A 14,301-nucleotide genomic window follows, 5' to 3' on the forward strand; every position below is an offset into this window, starting at 1 on the left:
CAAGACAGTCCTTTTCTAAAAAGTGGACAGAATGATAGTAAAACTGTAGTCTTTATGTATTTATTTGCTTTGGGGGGGGGAGAGAGGGGGGGATTGAAAGAGAGAGAATAGGCACGCCAAGGCCTCTAAGCAACTGCAAATAAACTCCAGATGCACGTGCCACTTGGTGCATCTGGCTTTACACAGGTACTGGGAAATTAACTCTGGTCTTTAGGATTTGCAGGCAAGCACCTTAATTGCTAAGCAATCTCTCCAGCCCTCTAATCTCTAAACAATGTTAATTGGTGAGTCACATATGTACTTGAAGATCTTAAGTGTCTTACAATGTGGCCCAGGCTGGCATCAAACTCAAGATGTTCCTGCCTCAGCCTCCCAAAATACTAGGATTAAAGGCATGTACCACCACATCTGGTCTCACTCTAGCCCAGGCTGACCTGGAATTCACTCTGCAATCTCGAGGTGACTTCAAACTCATGACGATCCTCCTACCTCTGCCTCCCGAGTGCTGGGATTAAAGGTGTGCGCCCCCACACCCACTCCCCTCTTCTTTTTAGTTGACTGTGAACTTTTCTGGATGAACATACTACATACTGGTCCCGTTAGGGTGTCTGTGTGTATGTATATGTGTAAATGTGTGTGTATGTGTTAGTGTGTATGTATATGTGTAAATGTGTGTATATGTGTTAGTGTGTATGTATATGTGTAAATGTGTGTATGTGTTAGTGTGTATGTATATGTGTAAATGTGTGTATGTGTTAGTGTGTATGTATATGTGTAAATGTGTGTATGTGTTAGTGTGTATGTATATGTGTAAATGTGTGTATATATGAGTTAGTGTGTATGTATATGTGTAAATGTGTGTGTATATGTGTTAGTGTATATGTATATGTGTAAATGTGTGTGTATGTTAGTGTATATGTGTAAATGTGTGTGTATGTTAGTGTATATGTGTAAATGTGTGTGTATATGTGTTAGTGTGTATGTATATATGTAAATGTGTGTATGTGTTAATGTGTATGTATATGTGTAAATGTGTGTGTGTGTGTGCACATGCGTGCGCACCCATGTGGCACTCCACGTGTTGCTCGTGGTAGTCAGAGCAGAAGGTCAGAGTCTCTCACTGATCTTGGAGCTTGCTATTTTTTTTCACAAGCTCCAGTCACTGTCAGGTCTCTGCTTCTCTATGTCCAACTGTTCCTGTGGGTCTTGGGACTCAAACTTGAGCAGTCTCTCACCCCTCCTCAGACCTCCATCCACCTCTCCAACTGTCTCCCCACCAGGCTCTTTGTACATGCAATTGGTCTCTCTGTCTAGAAGCACTTTAATCGGCTTCTTAGAGATGGCCAACCAATGCCCGCGTTCTTGCTCCTCAGTCTGCACGCTCCCTCGCAGAGAAGAGCAGCCTTGTGACGGTGTCACTGAATGGACCGCCACCTGCCCTGGGATGAGGGCATGACCTGGTAAGATGCCAGATTCACACGCGGGAGCTCACAGCCTGAGGCTAGGTGCCGCCCGCAGAGCCACGCCTACCTGTGTGGCCCTGGGCCTGGGCTCCCGCGTCTTGCATCTTCTTGTACCTGTTCAGGCTCTGTCTGAGATCGTCTATCTTCCGATCCTACGAATACAATAAATTGCTGCCTTTAATACTATGGTTTTAAAATCGTGAAGGTAAGAAAGAATCAGTAGACGTGAATTATTTACATTATTCAGAGAATAGTTCTAAAGATGCAAAAACTTCCAGCCACTCAATTCCACTCTTCTCTCCAACTTTTTTTGTTTTGGTTTTTCGAGGTAGGGTCTCACTCTGGTCCAGGCTGACCTGGAATTAACTCTGTCATCTCAGGGTGGCCTTGAAGTCATGGCGATCCTCCTACCGCTGCCTCTCAAGTGCTGGGATTAAAGGCGTGCGCCACCACGCCCATCATCTCTCCAACTTTTAAGTCAAATCTTGGAAGGAAACGCCACCCGCACAGCAAGGTGCGCCTGTCTGCCGTCCTCATCAGCAAGCATCGCAGCCCTCAGCACCACCACAGGCGCTTCCAGGGGCTTCCGACCCGCCATCCCGTCTCAGGTTTTACCTTTGTATGTGGATGCTGATCTCAACTGTCAGCCTGACGGGATCTACAACCACCTACGAGGGGTTGGAGAGGTGGCCCAGCTGCTAGAGGCAGCCTGCTTGCAAAACCTGCAGGCCTGGGTTTGATGCGCCAGCTTTCGTGTGCACCGGCAACAGTCCCTAGCGTGTACGCACATGCGCGTAAGTAATAAAAATGGAATCCCCTAGGAGACACACCTGTGGGGGTGCCTACGAGGAGGTTTCTAGATTCTGCTCAGTGAGGTGGGAAGACCCACCTGAGCGTACGGGCAGGACCGTCCCACGGGCTGAAGTTACGAGTGAGTGCAAAGGAGGAAGTGTGCCCCGCACCAGCCTTCAGCTCTCTGCGCTTCCCGACTGTGGATGTGGCGCGACCAAGCTGTGAGCCAGGACAACTCCCTCCTCCCTCCCTCCCTCCCTACCTCCTGGTGCATTACGACAGGTATTTTGCCACAATAATAAGAAAACTAATGAAGAAAACACAATATGAACCTTTACTGACACATTTTACTCTTTCTCTTAATTCTCTATTCCTCTTTCCTTCTACTTTAATGTCTCAATCCCTTACCAAATAATTATTCTCCTTTTTTTTTTTTCTCTCGCAATGGTGCTGAGGACAGAGCTTGGGTCTCAGGCGTTCTACCACTGAGCTATGTTCCAGACCTGGACATTCTACTTCCAAGAGTGCCACTGGATTGTAAAATGTCAGGAGCTTCAAGCTTTATCCATCCTAGACCCTGTTCTCCCAGCCCTAAACTGTGGCACAGTGTGAAAGTGGCTGCCTCCCTAACTCCAGCACACTGAGCCTGGGCCTGGTCCACGAGAGCTGCTTTGGGGCCAGTGAGATACCAACACAGCAGCTGCACGCGCGGCCGCTGTCTGCTGCTGCCGCAGGGAACTCAGGAGCTGTCGTGAGAAGAAGCCTGGGCCAGTTAACTGGAGAAAGAGCATCTGGTGAGGAGAGAGGCCATCCCAGCCGGGGCAGACTACACCACCCTGCAACCAGCACGCATGTACGTCACAGCCGCCTGTCTGAGATGACCCAGTCCTCCTGGGCCGCGGCGAATGTGGAGATCAGCTGGGCAGCGTCAATGCCAAGCGCCAGCAGCCGTGCGAGGCGGGGGCACGCGCAGGCTCCAGGCGCCCCATCTCAGCATTCTGCGTCTCTCCTCTGCTTCTCAAGGGCAGATTCCCCTAACGGCATACTTCACTGTCTGAGGGAGTCAACTATGGACTCACCTTTTAGTGGCATTCAGTAAAATCCAGACTCTGTGAATGAACCTGGATACACTCTTTCACAACACCAAGAGATTATTTCCCAGACTCTCTAAATGGAGATCTCAACTAACTAGTGGGCTTCAAAACATGGGGAAAGAAAAGCAGAAATCTCTACAGTAATTTAAAAAAAAAAACAACTCACTAAATCTGTAACTCCACATTAATCCTAAAAGTTAGATTCATGCTCCATTCATCCTTCTAAAAGAAATCTCCTTTATGTCCCAAGGGCACATCCACGTGAACGGATGTCAATCCAAAGCCAGTCCTTTCCCGTCATACCTAAGCCTCCACTTGACCCCGTGAGCCCTCTAAAGGGGCCGTCACTCACGCCTTTCTCAAACCCAGACCTGTGTCAGCCTTGCCACGCGGCAGCCTCCTCAGGTTTCTTCCTCCCTGACAGTGGCCGACTCCAAGCCCGCGTCTGTCTATACCGTCCTCGCTCACCATCCCTTATGCAGGCCGACGTCAGCTTTCAAAACAGCAGTCGAACCTTGCCACCACCAGTCTACAAGCCAAGATCCCAACTCGCGAGCCGGCATGCCGTCACCTACACCAGAGCTCTCCAGCGGCTCCCGGTGACGCCGGCCGCCCCTCCTGCTCCAGTATGCTCCCAGCAGGACCTGGCTGGTGTCAGGTGTGCATTTTGTGATCTGCTCTGGCCCAGTCTGTTCCAATATGTCTCTTCTAAAGCCTTCTGGCTGCTGGGGGAAGGCTGTTACTCTGACAGCTCCTACAGCAGTGTGAGCATCTATCAAGGGCTCCCTCAACTCTGGGGGTTTTGCTCCTTGCCGATCTTTGAGTGAAATTAAAACAAAGTGAGTGCCAAAGATTTCGTGTTTAAATGTAAGCTGTAGTGGGCAGCTGGCTAACTTCTTTCTATTTGACAGGGGGAAAAGACTAGCGTAAGGAGACCACACCTATCCTTGTGGCTGGGTGAATGTGACAGTGTGGATCACACCCTGCCCCAGCAGGGGCACTTCATCTCTGCTCCCAACAGGACAGAACCCAGACGTGCGCAAGGAGATCCAAGCAGGGCCAAGAGCCCAGAGGCAGCAGTGCTGGGCTGGTGCCGGGGAGACGAAAGCCTGGCCCGCGCGTCCTTCCACGGGGCCTGACCTTGCTTTCGGGAATTTCCTCTCTCAGGAAAACAGGTGATTCCAGGTGTGAAAACGGCCAAGAGTGTCAAGGACGTTGTATGGAAACGAAGAAGAGACTCGATGTGAGTGTGCGGCTGACACTTCCAGAGCTCACAGCAGCCCAGAGCTGCCGGCACGTACTGTGGGCTGTCCTCCTCCTCATCTGAACACAGCAGCTCCGAGGGCTTGACCATTTTCTAAATTCAGGGGAGGGGGGTGGGTGGAGCGTCACCACAGCCCATGCTGCTGGTCTCTGTCCCTATGCACAGCCAGTCATGCTGTCATCACCGAGACCATGAACACTGGGACAGGAAGAGAGAATGCTGACTGTCTCTTAACGTCAGTAGCATTCCAAGTACGCTTTATTCAGCTGGGGTGGCTGGAAAAAAACTGCACGGAATGTAAAATATTTAAATACTTAAGTTGCATCCGTACCTTTTCTTCATTCGCTGCCATCAGACACTCCACGGCCTTCTTCATTTTCTGGACTTCGACATCTGCAAACATACAAGCAAGAGTCACTGCGGTTTGGACATGCTGCTAGGCAAAGGCGGGGATGATCTGTCTCCTTGTCTGTAAATGGGGGGAGCATTTAACCCACAGTCCCTTTAGGGACGACCTACAATGGACACTGTGGTCCTCGCCTGGACAGCTGTCATTGCAGAAAGGAAGCAGAAGCAGTGTGAAGATGGATGGCTCACTATTCTCCCTAAAGCCAAAGAGAACGTGGAGGGAACCTGGGCGCTTCGACCACAAAAGCACGATGTTCAAAACAGAAGCCACGGGCAGTGGGATTGGGGGGCGATGAGGAAGGCGGTGGTGGTAGACACAGTGACCACAGCAGAGAAAACAGTCACCGTCGTAACCACGATGTACGATGGACACAGGAGAGCCTGACGCAGCACGGTGTTCATGTGAGCGGCCATGCTGAGAAGCGAGCGTGGGGTCCACAGGATAGTGTGAGGAGCCCTTTGCTTCATCTATAAGCTTCATTTCTCACGCAAATATAAAACAGAAATCAAGATCAAATGGCCAGAAGATGCTGAATCTGATGAAAATTACAAAGACAATGTTAACCTGAAAAAAGTTAACATTTTTAAAAATGAAAACTTCACCCAAGAGTGAAACTACAATTAAAATATGGTTCAGCTAGTTATCTACTTCTGAGAAAAAAAAAAGATAGTATTAATTTTTATTATTATTTTTTTTTTTTGGATGTAGGGTTTCACTCTAGCCCAGGCCGACCTGGAATTTACTATGTAGTCTGAGGGTGGCCTTGAACTCATGGTAATCCTCCTACCTCTGCCTCTCAGGTGCTGGGATTAAAGGCGTGCACTACCTAGCCCAGCTATTATTAATTTTTAAAATAGCATTGACATAACATTCTGTTAGGAATTGCTATTCTTTTCAAAGGCAACTCCCTTAGTTTAATAACTAATAATATTTAATAGTTTACTGTCTGGGATAAAGATTCAGTTACGGGTCGATCACTGTGTGGCAAGGACCCAATCTCCTTCACAACATCAAGCAAGCATTTCCAAGGAGCTTCGACAGATCTCATCTAAATAACCAGCTTCAAAACATAAAGAAAGAGAAGCAGAGATTTTTTTTAAACTGAGTTTTCACAGGGCTGTAACTACCCTTTTCTCCTTCGCCTGAATGCTGCCTAGACCTCTGAGGAAGCCTTTGCTGACTCTACTTCTCTGTACGCCCTCCCGGCAGGGGCGGAATCGGAAAAACCTATAGCGTGATTTTCCCCTTTTACTGTCTGTCTAGACTTCAGTGTGAGCGCTGTGAAGAAATGAAGGGGCTTACTGGTGAAGCAACTGCGTGTCTCCAGCAAGAGGAAAGCTTTTCCACACATGCAAAGAGCAGGTAGAGTGCTCTGGTGGGTGTGAGGGCTAACGGAAACACAAAGCCTTACTTTTCTCTTTGAGCTTCTTTTTAAAATTTTCATCTGCACAGGAAGACCCATCAGATTGGAAGTTAGCATGGTTACAGTAATAAATACTCTTACTACTAGATTTTGTTTCCTAACATGAAGGGAGGGATTCTAACCCAAAGCAAGACAGAACCAAGCTGCGGAAAGGGGCCCTGCCGGCGCTGGGCCGTGAGGTGCTGGGTATGCTGGAACTCTCTGTCCTTCGCGGCCCTGACCCTTTCCTGGACAGTGAGGCCCGCGGCCGTGACCGACTAGCTAGTGCGGTCTGAATAGTGGTTTCACTACAGTCACGCTTTGGCCACCAGGTCCTCCTGGACGGGACCGGCAGGTATGCTCAGGCACGTGCAACCGACCGCTCAAGTTCAAGTGCGCCGACGTGGTGGCTCCTCTCCAGCGACGATGCCGGGACACCCGGTCTTGGTCCCGGCACTTAGCTGGCAGCTAGCCGTTCCGACTGGTCCCAGTTCTTCCGTCTGACTGGGCGGCATTCCTCTAACAATTTCTAGCCCACCATCCCTCTGAATCCATTTTATTCTTCAAACCCCAAAAGTGGGACCAGAGAATGCAGCTTACTGGTAGAGCACGTGCTTAGCATGCGCAGGGAAGGGCCTGGGTTCAATCCCCAGCACCTCCCAAAGCCTCCCCAGATCTATGCTTCTGCGTGACGTGTTTCTGAACGTCCTCTCACAACATCTCACTCATGTCAAAGTCCGGCGGGAGGGGCGGCCCCGCTCCCCCCCCCCCCCCCCCCGCGGGTGTTCGGATGGGCAGGGAAGTGTGGCACCCGCAGCGGCTCCATGGCGCTGTTCTGCGTGCGACCCACGAAAACACGAGCAGCAACACTAATGCGAGCTGCTTCTGCAGTACCCTGGTGCCGCCGCTGTCACTGGCAGTCACAAAGGAGGGCGCAGCCGGATCTACTCTTGTCAGGTGCTGCACACACTCCGCTCCTAGATACACGTTTTGGATTAGGTCGTTCAATTTCAAGTCCTTCTGTCTCAGCCTCCAAGCACTGGGATCAGAGGCTGTGTGCCACGGTGTCTGACCCAAATACAACTTTTTAAAAATCACATTTACATTACTTTTTTTTTTTTTTTTTAAATCACGTGTGACTTACATTGCTAGTAACCTCAAACCACATAAAACTCAGAACAAACCTCTGGGAGGAGGACTTCGGATAAATTCACAGTTCTTAAAAACTCAAGCTTCTTTTGCCGTCTTGAAGGTTGGTGGCTCGAGCTTTGGGAAGAAATTCGCAGAGCCATTCCTCTTTTCTCTTAAAACGGCAGGGTGGCTTTGTTTGGTTCTTGAGCCTGACAGCCCACGCTGGCTTCAAAGAACTCATGGCACTCCTGCTTCAGCCTCACGCTGGGGTTACAGACGTGGGCCACCATACCCCGGCTCATCTCGTCTCAAGTTCAGTTCAGAGGGAACAAGCTTGGAACATTAGCAGTGGGTCCTTTTATTCCGTCTGTCCGTCCGTCCATCTGTCAGTCTTTCAGTGGTAGAGATCGAACCCGGGGCCTGTTCCATGCTAGGCAAGCACTCCACCCCTTCCTCTACCCTTTCGCTTCTTTGGGCGCTCCTTGAGGTGCAACATGAACAAGAGCGCCCCTGGATGAGAACTCGCCACGCAGTCACCCAGACCGAGCACAAACGGCCCAGGACCATCCTCGTCTAGCTGCGTGCAGGAAGCTGATGGGCTCCCGTCACGGGAAACTGTCTGGACAGGGGTGTCGTGGCCCTGGTCCCTATGGCTCTGCTGCCTTTGCCTTCCTTTGTGCTACAATTATACACCGGCCAACACCGGTTTCTCTCCCGTATTTTGCAGTTGTGTTTTTTTTTTTTTTTCCGTTGGAGGTAAGGTCTCGTTCTAGCCCAGGCTGACCTGGAACTCACTCTGCAGTCCCAGGCTGGCCTCAAGCTCACAGCCATCCTCCCGCCACTTCTGTGGGTTTTTAAAAAAGTAACACAGCCAGTGGCAGAAGTCTCACCTCTATCGAACAGCTCAACCCCTTCGCCTTTCGTCACCAGCTTGTCTTGCAGCCTTTTCACTTCGCATTCCCTCTCGTCCAGCTGCTCCTTTAAAGACGCCAGCTCATCCTGCACGTTGAAAACTCAGTTTAACACAGCGCATCACGGCAAAGGGGAACACTCAGAGAGCATGTCAGCCCTCAGTCAGTGACAGGGTGGTGAGGGTGAAACAGAAATCTGTGGAAACTTACACATAAACGTCAAAAAATCGGACAGAGGCGACGTAAACACTATTATGTAAGGCCAATTTGCAACCGTTAAGCATCATGATTTCAGGGTTGTGAGCAAAGTGAAAAAGAAATCTTTGATAGTATAATCAGGACTGGGATAGCACTAAGGCTTAGATCTTCTATTAAATTTAAAAGCTTGGCCAAGTTATCTAGCTGAACGTTGGTGGCACATGCCTTTAAATCCCAGCACTCGGGAGGCAGAGGTAGGAGGATCACCATGAGTTCGAGGCCTGCCTGAGACTACATAGTGAATTCCAGGTCAGCCTGGGCTAGAGTGAGACCTTGAAAAACCAAAAAAAAAAAAAAAAAAAAAAAAAAAAGATAAAAATTGGGTGTCCGTTGTCACAAAAGCAGAACACAGTGCAAGCTGGGAAAGCCTTGGCCACTGCCTTGCTCAGCATTTCAACATGGCGCCTGTACTTAGAGACAAGCGCTGAGCTCAGGGTGACATGTCCTGGGTAACTACAGACACGCCAGGGCTACGTGGTCCACCCTCATCGCTAAGCACGACGGAATCTCCCATGGCAACGGGAAGAGAGGGCTCTAGCCAGCGGGCATTGAAGGTCTTTTTTTAAAAACCATGTAATAGAATAAGCTTCCAAGCCCACTGATCTACATGTGAAAATTCTAAGCTTCATTTTTTTTTTCAATAAACTATTAGCTAAGTAGCAAATTTGTGTTTGGCTGGCTGTATTTAACACAGGAAACAGCACACAATGCCAATATTCATGCCTATGTTTAATATCACATGTACTTTCCGACTATCCAGGAGTTTGTCACACACTGCAGGAGGACGAGGCGCGGTCCACCCTCAGGGCTAAGACTGGCCTCAGGCTCAGCATTCTCTTCAGTACCGGCAAAGGTGCTGCCCGCCCCATACAGAGCGCGGCACACTCCACCTGAGGGCGTGAGCGGGCGGTGAGGCAGTCAGTCGGAAACAGTCCTTTCACAGGTGAGCTTTTACAGTTGCTCTGCGACTCTCAGGGCCCAGGCGGCCTGGGTTAGATTCAGTTTATGGGCTAATCCTTTAATTTCCCTGCTCGCTACTTTTCAGTCACGAGGTCAGGTATTTCTGGAGACTCTGAAGCGATCTCACTGTCCCTTTGATCAGGTTATGTATGTGTTTAATAAAACGAGGGACACACAGACACAGTGAACGCGCATGCCACTGGAAACACTGTCACAGCAAAACGACACAAGCCAGAGAGTGCAGGCTGCTGTCTACCACACCTGCAGTGACGCCCACTTGCGTTCCATCCGCTGCTTTTCATACTGCATCTGACCCACCTTGATTTTCATGCTAGAAAGTTTGGCCATTAAAGACTGGCAGAGAGATAGGGAGGAAGGGTGAGAGAAAAGTAGGCAGACAAAGACAAGCTGAATAACCAAGGAAACAGCATCAGTCTGTAAGGTGGCTAGCTGGGAAGCAGCTGACCGTGATCCAGCTCATTAGCTAAGCCCCTGCTTTACTTGAAACGGTTGTGTAAAAGTGCTGTTTCCCAACTGAGGAAATCCTTCATTTGCTACTAAATACTTTTGTTATATACAAGGTAGAAAACATTTTTTTATACTATTGCTCACAGAGGAATAGTGAGATCATTTGTTAAAAAAAAAAAAGTTACGAGTAAGAAACTTACTTTGGTAGATTTAAGCTTTTTTTCATACTGGACTCTTTCACTGTCCATTTCACTAACTTTTAGCCTCAGGCCATTGATCTCCTGCATCAGCCCCTGTCCATGAAGAACACAGGAAATGTATCAGGAAAGGAGCAAAACGGTCAGTTGTGCAACAAGAGCAGCCTGGAAATCCCAGCGTCAACAGTTCCCAGGGTGCACGTCATCAGATGAGGGACTCAGATCTGGCGAGCAGAAACAGAGGTGCCTTTGCAAGCACCAAGGCACCTCTCTCTGTAGACACGGTTGTAGGGGCCACGGCCTCCTTCCTAGAGACGCCTCTCTGTGGACAGTGATGTAAGCGCCCCTGGCCTCCACCCTGTGGTAATGGGCGCATAAAAAATAAAAACAAAACAAAACAAAAAGGTTGGGCTGGAGAGATGGCTTAGCGGTTAAGGAGCTTGTCTGCCGAAGTCTAAGGATCCAGGTTTGATACCCACGTAAGCCAGATGCGCAAGGTGGCACGTGCATCTGGAGTTCATTTGCAGTAACTGGAGGCCCTGATGCGCCCATTCTCTCTTCTATTTCTCTCTGCTTGCAGATAAATAAATTAAAATTTAGAAATCCTAGTTTAAAAAAAAAAAAAGAGGGCTGGAGAGATGGCTTAGTAGTTAAGGCACTTGCCAGCAAAGCCAAAGGACCCAGATTCGATTCCCCAGGACCCACATAAGCCAGATGCACAAGGTGGTATATGCATCCGGAGTTTGTTTGCAGCAGCTGGAGTCCCTGGCATGCCCATTTTCATTCTCTGTCTCTCTTCTACCCCTCTCTGCTTTAAAATAAACAAATAAATAAATACAGTATTTTTTAAAAATAAAAGGTGACTATAATTTTGATTAAGTGCTAAAATTTGAGCCTGGGTGTCCCCTAGAGGCTCATCTGTTAAAGAGTCCTGGTCCCCAGGGTGGACTGGGGGAAGGGCTGTGGAACCTTTACAAGGTGAGACTTAGTGGAGATCCTATGGTCAATGGGGAGCATGCTTTTGCAGAGGATGGCAGGACCCCCGCCTCTTTCCTCTGGCCATGCCACATAGTCCAGGATGGCATGCTGGCTTGCCACCAGCCCAAACGCGTTGGGCTCATTGGCCATGGACTGGAACCTCCACACCTGAAGCCAGCATAAGCCGTTTCTCTCAGGTACTTGTCATGATAGAAAGCTGACTGACTTGGAAAAGTAGTTTAATATCAGACTCATGACCACTTGTCCCATATTTCTAGACTAAAACTACCCATGATAGATCTACAAGACAGTTTTCAAACACACCAGTTTCTCCCTTGGGATATCTATTTACCTTCAGAGCCTGTTCAGTGACATATTAGTGGATATTAAAAATTGTGTTTATAATTTCTTACTTCAGCTTGGTGACAGTTTATGCTGTCAACTTGACAGATCTAAAATCACCATGCAAACAAACCACTGTAAGGCGGTGTCTCGAATGAGTAAACTGAGGAAGATTCACCCTGCGTGAGAGTGGAAGCGGTTTACGGGCTGGAGATATGGGCTAAATCAAAAGGCAAAAGAAAGCTGAGCACCAGCTACCAGCAGTGAGCCAAAATAAGCCAAAAACAAACCTCCCTTATTCCTTAAATTGTTTTTGTCAGGTTTTTCGTCATGGCAATGAGGAAGGTCACTAGCTAAGTCTCCCAAAATATAAACTTAAATTTAAATCTTTTGAAACAAGAATTCTCAATCTGAAAGAGACAAAGGCCTGTGCCTTACATATATATATTCAGGGTGGCAACAGTTTTACATGTGGAAAATAAAAGACAAATCATCCCCAATATTTCCATACAGTATCATTTGACACCTTTCCTGCTGCTGCTTAAACAAAACAAACAAAAACAAGAATGCTTGTAACGGCATGATGGCACACACTTTTAATTCTAGCACTTGGGAGGCAGGGGTAGGAGAATTGCCCTGACTTTGAGGCTAGCCTGAGACTACATAGTGAATCCCAAGTCAGTCTGGACTAGAGTGAGACTCTACTTTGGGAAAAAAAACGTGAGTCTGTAAAACTTGTCTAACATTGCGAATTCAAGTTAAAAGGAAAAGTCAGTTTCTGCGTTTTAGTTGTTGCTGTATGAGGAGCGTCCTAATCTGGTGAGCACGTGGCTTCCTGCTTGCTAAGACGCAGCTCTGAAACCAGCGCACGTGAGCCAGCCCCTTCAGGCGTGACTGCAGAGAAGAGACCATGAAAGACAACAGAGCCACACACTGTTACACCGTGACCATGTTTCTACTCTTTAGAAAAACCACCCGTTTGCCTTTGATGGAGACATGTAAAATATGAAACTAAATTTTCAGCCAGGGAGAAGTCATGACAACTGAGGTTCGACAAATCTGGTACTACAAAATCCCGGTCAAAAAAAAAAAAGAAAAAGAAAAAGAAAAATGCGATGTAAATTATTTCAGGTAACTTCTTATCAGAAGGTCAGGTCCGAAGAAAGCATCACTTTGCCCTGGCAGAGCTGTTTCTGATGTGCTCTTACCAGAAGGGGGCACTGTGGAGTAACCTCACCATCTCCCTCCAGCAATTTCCAGTCCTCTCCAGTCCTGAATCTTCAAGGTTTATTTAATTCACTATTCTTGAAATGCTTGTCCTTTTTCTCCACTTCCATATGTTCTTAGGAATCAATATCCAAATTCTTTAAAATTTTAAGACAAGGTTAAAGAACTTGTGACTGATTAAATAGCTAGGGAAACTATTTTAACTGAGGGAAAATTAACAAGATCACGTGCATCTGAAGGTTTAACTTTGAAGACTGTTCCGTTACTGTCATATATAACACAAGCTGTATCAAATATTCTATAGCCAGTGTGACTGTGCGTACACCATGCTCACAACAGTGCTTATTACTTTGTAGAAAATGACCAAGGCTTGTTTCCTGGATACCTAATGACGGGAGTGAAGACCACGGACGGACAGGCAGACAGAAAGAAGCAAGCCTTTCCCTGCCAGTCACGAAGCATCTGATGCAGTTTATCCAATGACTGGTTAACCACCAAATAAATACTGCTATTAGGAGAAAAGTGTTGAAACGCAATGGAATTAAATTTACTCTGGTCTTGTTTGTTACATTCTGTTTGTTTGCATTTGCTTTGTTTTGTGAGGCAGGGTCTCTCTCCTATACTGCAAATGAACTCCACACCCACGCGCCACTTTGTGCGTCTGGCTCTACATGAGTACTGGCGAGATCAAACCCAGGCTGTCAGGCAGTGCGCGCAAGTGCCTTTAACTGCTCAGCTATGTTGCCAGCCCTGCTTCATGTTTTAAAAATACGCCAGGTGTGGGGGCTCACGCCTTTAATCCCCTCACTTGGGAGGCAGAGGTAGGAGGATCGCTGTGAGTTCAAGGCTACTCTGAGAGAGTACATAGTGAATTCCAGGTCAGCCTGAACTATAGTGAGACCCTACCTCCCCCCCCAACCACAATATATATATATATATTATATATATATATATATGTATGTATGTATTTGAGAGAGAGAAAGAGGCAGAGAAAGAGAGAGAGAGAGAGAGAGAGAGAGAATGGGTGTGCCAGGATCTCCAGCCACTGTCACTGTAAATGAACTCCAGATGCGTGCGCCCCCTTGTGCATCTGGCTTACGTGGGTCCTGGAGAGTTGAACCGGTATCCTTTGGTTTTACAGGCAAACACCTCAACTGCTAAATCTCTCTCCAGCCCTCTTCCCCCCATTTCATTTTTGAGACAGGGTCTCATACGGTCCAGGCTCGCCTCAAGTTCACTGCTTAGTGAAGGCTGGCCTTAAATCTGTGATCCTTCTGCTTCTAACACCCAAGTGTTGGGTTTATGAATAAAATCCTGGCTTATCTTTTTGGAGGGTGCAGACAGAGAATGCTGGGATAGAAGCCAGGGCCCTTGTATGCCCTGAGCATGCGTTGTCTCACTGAGC

At 48.0% G+C, this 14,301-nt stretch overlaps 1 protein-coding gene across 10 annotated transcripts in view; it reads right to left on the minus strand.

Annotated features, from left to right (window-relative positions):
* Ppfibp1 (PPFIA binding protein 1) overlaps nucleotides 1-14,301 on the minus strand; it is a 167,656-nt gene that overhangs the window by 27,150 nt on the left and 126,205 nt on the right. For 4 of the 10 annotated variants that reach the window (XM_045139564.1, XM_045139562.1, XM_045139565.1 and 1 more), the window contains exons 8-13: nucleotides 10,353-10,445; nucleotides 9,946-10,038; nucleotides 8,446-8,554; nucleotides 6,434-6,466; nucleotides 4,945-5,006; nucleotides 1,531-1,615 (exon numbers count right to left, since the gene is read on the minus strand). In XM_045139564.1, the coding sequence (XP_044995499.1) occupies nucleotides 1,531-1,615; nucleotides 4,945-5,006; nucleotides 6,434-6,466; nucleotides 8,446-8,554; nucleotides 9,946-10,038; nucleotides 10,353-10,445 (475 nt within the window). The remainder of the gene's footprint in view (nucleotides 1-1,530; nucleotides 1,616-4,944; nucleotides 5,007-6,433; nucleotides 6,467-8,445; nucleotides 8,555-9,945; nucleotides 10,039-10,352; nucleotides 10,446-14,301) is intronic. The other 6 variants (XM_045139572.1, XM_045139568.1, XM_045139570.1 and 3 more) reach the window with 3 other exon arrangements.

The sequence above is a fragment of the Jaculus jaculus genome, chromosome 22, assembly GCF_020740685.1.
Source record: "Jaculus jaculus isolate mJacJac1 chromosome 22, mJacJac1.mat.Y.cur, whole genome shotgun sequence".
NCBI lineage: Eukaryota > Metazoa > Chordata > Mammalia > Rodentia > Dipodidae > Jaculus > Jaculus jaculus.